A 3,837-nucleotide genomic window follows, 5' to 3' on the forward strand; every position below is an offset into this window, starting at 1 on the left:
CTATGTGTTATAGAAAGCACTTGGAATCATGTTCAATACAAAAACAGCAAACTCGTGGGATTGCCCTAGCAAGCAGTTGGTAAAAACTAATTAAAACTGATATATATCAGCTTCACTTTCTAGCTGCAAAAGCACGTTTCTGCAAAAGCATGCAGTTTCCTGTCAGCACTTTTTGGCACAGAGTGTACTCAGAGTTAGGCCTTTCTTATATAAAGCAATATAATCAGCATATAAACATTTAAGATGATAAATTTAAAGCTCAACAGTAACTGCTATAAATATTATAACTACACATGTAGTGCTTTTGCTTAAGTAAATTATAGTTGGGATCATAATAAGAAAACATGTGTTTTTATTTTCTGTGTACCCTGGGTACAGACCAGTATAAACATGGGATTCTTCCCAATAAATGCTGTCTGATAATGCTTCATATTGCATTAAACACTAGATATGTAAGCAAACAAACAAAAACCCATAGAAGCCAGTTTTAATTATTAAATGTGACAATTACATGGAGATGGAAAGTAAACATGCTTATACACGTCTCTGTGATTACAGAAAATCCACACAGATGCTGTCAGAGCAGAGAATCTTTGATTTATCAGAATGATGAATGCAAATGATTTCATGAAATCTCACTCTTGTTCTGGGTTGTAAAATTCACCTGTCCAGTTAAACCGAATCCTTTGCAACACGGTTCTAAGAACCCTACCAACCTCATCCTCAGCTCTCTGCCTGTTATCCTTTTCAGCTGAGTATTCATCCACATGTGTTTCAACTTCTCTCTCATTTTCAAGCAAATTGCTCAGGCTCTCAGCTTCAGCACAGTTACCATATGGCCACTCTCTGAGGTCTTCTGTGTTCAAGCCAAACAAATTCTTACATGATCTGCAAGGCTTCATTCTGGCACCATCACGGAGACAAAAAGCCTCACACCTGATATTTCCAGGTACTTCAATTGTTCCATCAAAGTAATCTTTCTGGACTGTGTTTGGATAATAGGTCATCACCGCACCAGATACATATTTATGCCATTTGCTAAGACAGGAGGCAGCAATCATAATTTTCCCAGCGTTAGGACCTTTGGTGGACATGGAGACTCCGCAGTACCTTTCTGATTTGTTGGTTTGGGATTTTTGAGAAATGCAGATGGTGGACGAGACGAAAGCTGTTTTTTTATTATTCTCTTCTAAGTCCAAGTCTGTGAGGAGATCTTGCAGACTCTGCTTTATTTGCTCTTCATTCTCTGAGTTATTTTGCAGGACGATCTGAAAACAGTTACAGATCTGGTCAAAGTGTTGCACCTGATTATATAGTTGTTTTTCATAGAAAGTTGATCAACATGTTTGTTTCGCTGCTTGACTTGTTTAACTATGCAGGACCATTGGATGCTTTTGGTTTAGACATTTTAAGATAGGGGGTGAAACATGTCACAAAAATCTATTTAATTTTAAATCAATAAGCAAAAATCCATCTTTGTTCTCACTAATTTATAATTAAATTTGCTAATTGACCTTTTTTTTCTATTTTGCTATGCCGGGCTGTCAAAACACGCTGAATTTAGAGTCTTTGAGCTGACTTAACAGATCCAGCAGCTACACAGTGACAGCATCATATACGCCTTGAAGACTGTAAGCATCTCCAATAATGAGTCTGTTAGACATTATTTAGAACTAACAAATTCTGAAGCAAGTCTCCAGCTCTCCTGCAGTCTCTGTGTTTGGTGGAGAAGTATAGCTAGAAGCATATGTTGAAGTATAAGGTACAGTATGGATTTTCTTTGGATTTCTCAGTAAAAAAGCACTTTGCATTATACTTTCCTAAAAACTGGAAGTTTGTCAGATTGACTGAAAATGTGAGAAGAGTTATCTTACCATGTCGAGCACACAGGAGAAGGGACTTCGCCTGGGAAGCTGAGTCGAATACAACTTTAAAGGCCTGGGATATCTTCTCATTAAAGAACCCAAAACAAAAGGATTAGGGAAGATTTCTTCTGGAGAAAAGGGGATGTTGTTGATTTTGCCCAGAAACAACATGCTGTGAAGGATCTGTTGAGTGAAAACATATTTGCTTATTGTTAGTAGTGATAAACAGGACTGTCTTAAAAGTGTCAAAGGTAACACACCTCATCCACCAAGTGTTGACTTCCCGGAGTCCTGTAAGAGCCCCGAACCATCCTCTTGGTAATCTTGTAGGCATTAGTTTTGAACCTCCTTTGAGAAATTGTTGTCTTCTAAAATGATAATGATCGAGCAGTTAGGGATTTAAAAACACAGGAGATCTGATAACTTTGGCTACAGCAGAGTCTGCAGACATACCTATTTTGCTCTTGGTCGGCCTATTTTAAACATGAGAGACAACATATTTAGTGAAATGTTGATAACATACAATGACTATCATTGGTGGCTGAAAAGATGCCAGGTAACAAGTGAAAAGCTGCTACTTACCATCGCCACAGTCTAAGAATGAAACAGGAAACACTGAGCGAGTTGCCTCCATCTTAAAGCTGTTGATCATGTGATTTAAAGGAAAGCCACACCCAGCTCTTTCCTGGAATTTTACTCGACTGTAGAAAACTGCTCCATTTGCCCCGCCCACCCATGATCTTTAATATCTACCAAAAACAACCTTTTGGTTGTCAGTAACCAGTCGATCGTTTGCGCGATTAAAAAATGACTTTGTGCGGCGGCGTTCCCACCGCGAGCAGAACTCCGGCTCAAAAACCGCTGTTTTTGAACACTTTTATTTACTTAAGCATTTTAATGGGCTTACTTTGAAACAAAGTGCGATTGAATGATTATTGTTATGTGTTGCCTTGAATTCGGCTATGCTGTCTGTTAGACAGTTGTTTTCCTTTATTGTTGTTTTTGTATTGTTTGTAGCGAACGCTACTGGAATGTATAGATTAAGCTACGTAGCCAAGATAATTAATAATTTAACTGTTGTACATTGGTTGATGATGATTTGCATTGTTACATAGGCTTGCAGAAAAATATATTTGTTTACCGATAAACTGAATCGAACTTGATGTGCTAATGGACGTTTTTCTGACCTACAGGTCAGGTTTTGTTCCCTCCCTTTGAATTAATCTTCTTCATATTGAAGTGGCGAGCCGGTAGGACCATTCTTTGTTTCCCCTCTTTCCCCCACTTAGCCGTCTTTGGATTACGGACATATTTCCCCATTTGTATGAAGCTGGACTCTAAGGAGGAATACCTTAAAAGTGAACTTTAAAAAGAAGAGGACCAAAAAGGACTTTTGCACAGAAAGATCACAGCATTGATTTATTATTTAATTGTGGGCATTTATGTTGTGTGTTGTGTTAATTATTTTGTTCCATTTCCCCTTTCCTCCATTTATTCAATATATTTTTGGTACAAGATATTGCAGTCTTTGGTCTCATCATTCACACCATCTAGGCTCCATAAAGAACTATTTCTTCTGCGCGTCAGTCAGTAAACTCATCCATTGAAATAAACTAGTCCTTAAATAACTTTGAGTTACACAGTGGCAAATGTAATAGAGAAAGACACAGGGCCACCTGAAATCTGTCGTCCTATCTGATTCAAAACCAACATGTAGGAGAATCTGGAATCTTTGATTTTGAGTTCAAAATAAAATATGGGTAAAATGCAGAAATGTTTTTACTAACATGTACTAACAGAGACTTGGAGGAGAGAGACCTAATGTTTAATAATCCACATTTCACTGTTTTACTCTTTGGTTCAGATGTGGATACTGTATTGTTCTTTCTTTGTGATTGTTTATGTTTAAGTTGTTTGTTGCTGGTTTTTAGTTTGTTTTTTGTCTGTTTGGGAGCTGACACAGTCTCTATGG

The 3,837-nt window shown here is 37.7% G+C and overlaps 1 protein-coding gene across 1 annotated transcript; it reads right to left on the reverse strand.

Annotated features, from left to right (window-relative positions):
- Positions 1 to 470: 470 nt before the first annotated feature.
- LOC146679717 (uncharacterized) lies at positions 471 to 2,361 on the reverse strand. Its single transcript, XM_085450152.1, has 4 exons — positions 2,319 to 2,361; positions 2,126 to 2,233; positions 1,875 to 2,048; positions 471 to 1,268 (listed from the first exon to the last, which is right to left on the reverse strand). The coding sequence occupies exons 2-4, from the start codon at positions 2,174 to 2,176 to the stop codon at positions 636 to 638; spliced, it is 858 nt and encodes a 285-aa protein (XP_085306278.1). The 5' UTR covers positions 2,177 to 2,233; positions 2,319 to 2,361; the 3' UTR covers positions 471 to 635.
- Between the last annotated feature and the right edge of the window lie 1,476 nt (positions 2,362 to 3,837).

The sequence above is a fragment of the Copadichromis virginalis genome, unplaced genomic scaffold (genome assembly GCF_057382275.1).
Source record: "Copadichromis virginalis isolate Kocher_CV1m ecotype Utaka unplaced genomic scaffold, C_Virginalis_male_GT1.1 unmapped_scaffold_1, whole genome shotgun sequence".
In the NCBI taxonomy this organism is placed as follows: Eukaryota; Metazoa; Chordata; class Actinopteri; order Cichliformes; family Cichlidae; genus Copadichromis; species Copadichromis virginalis.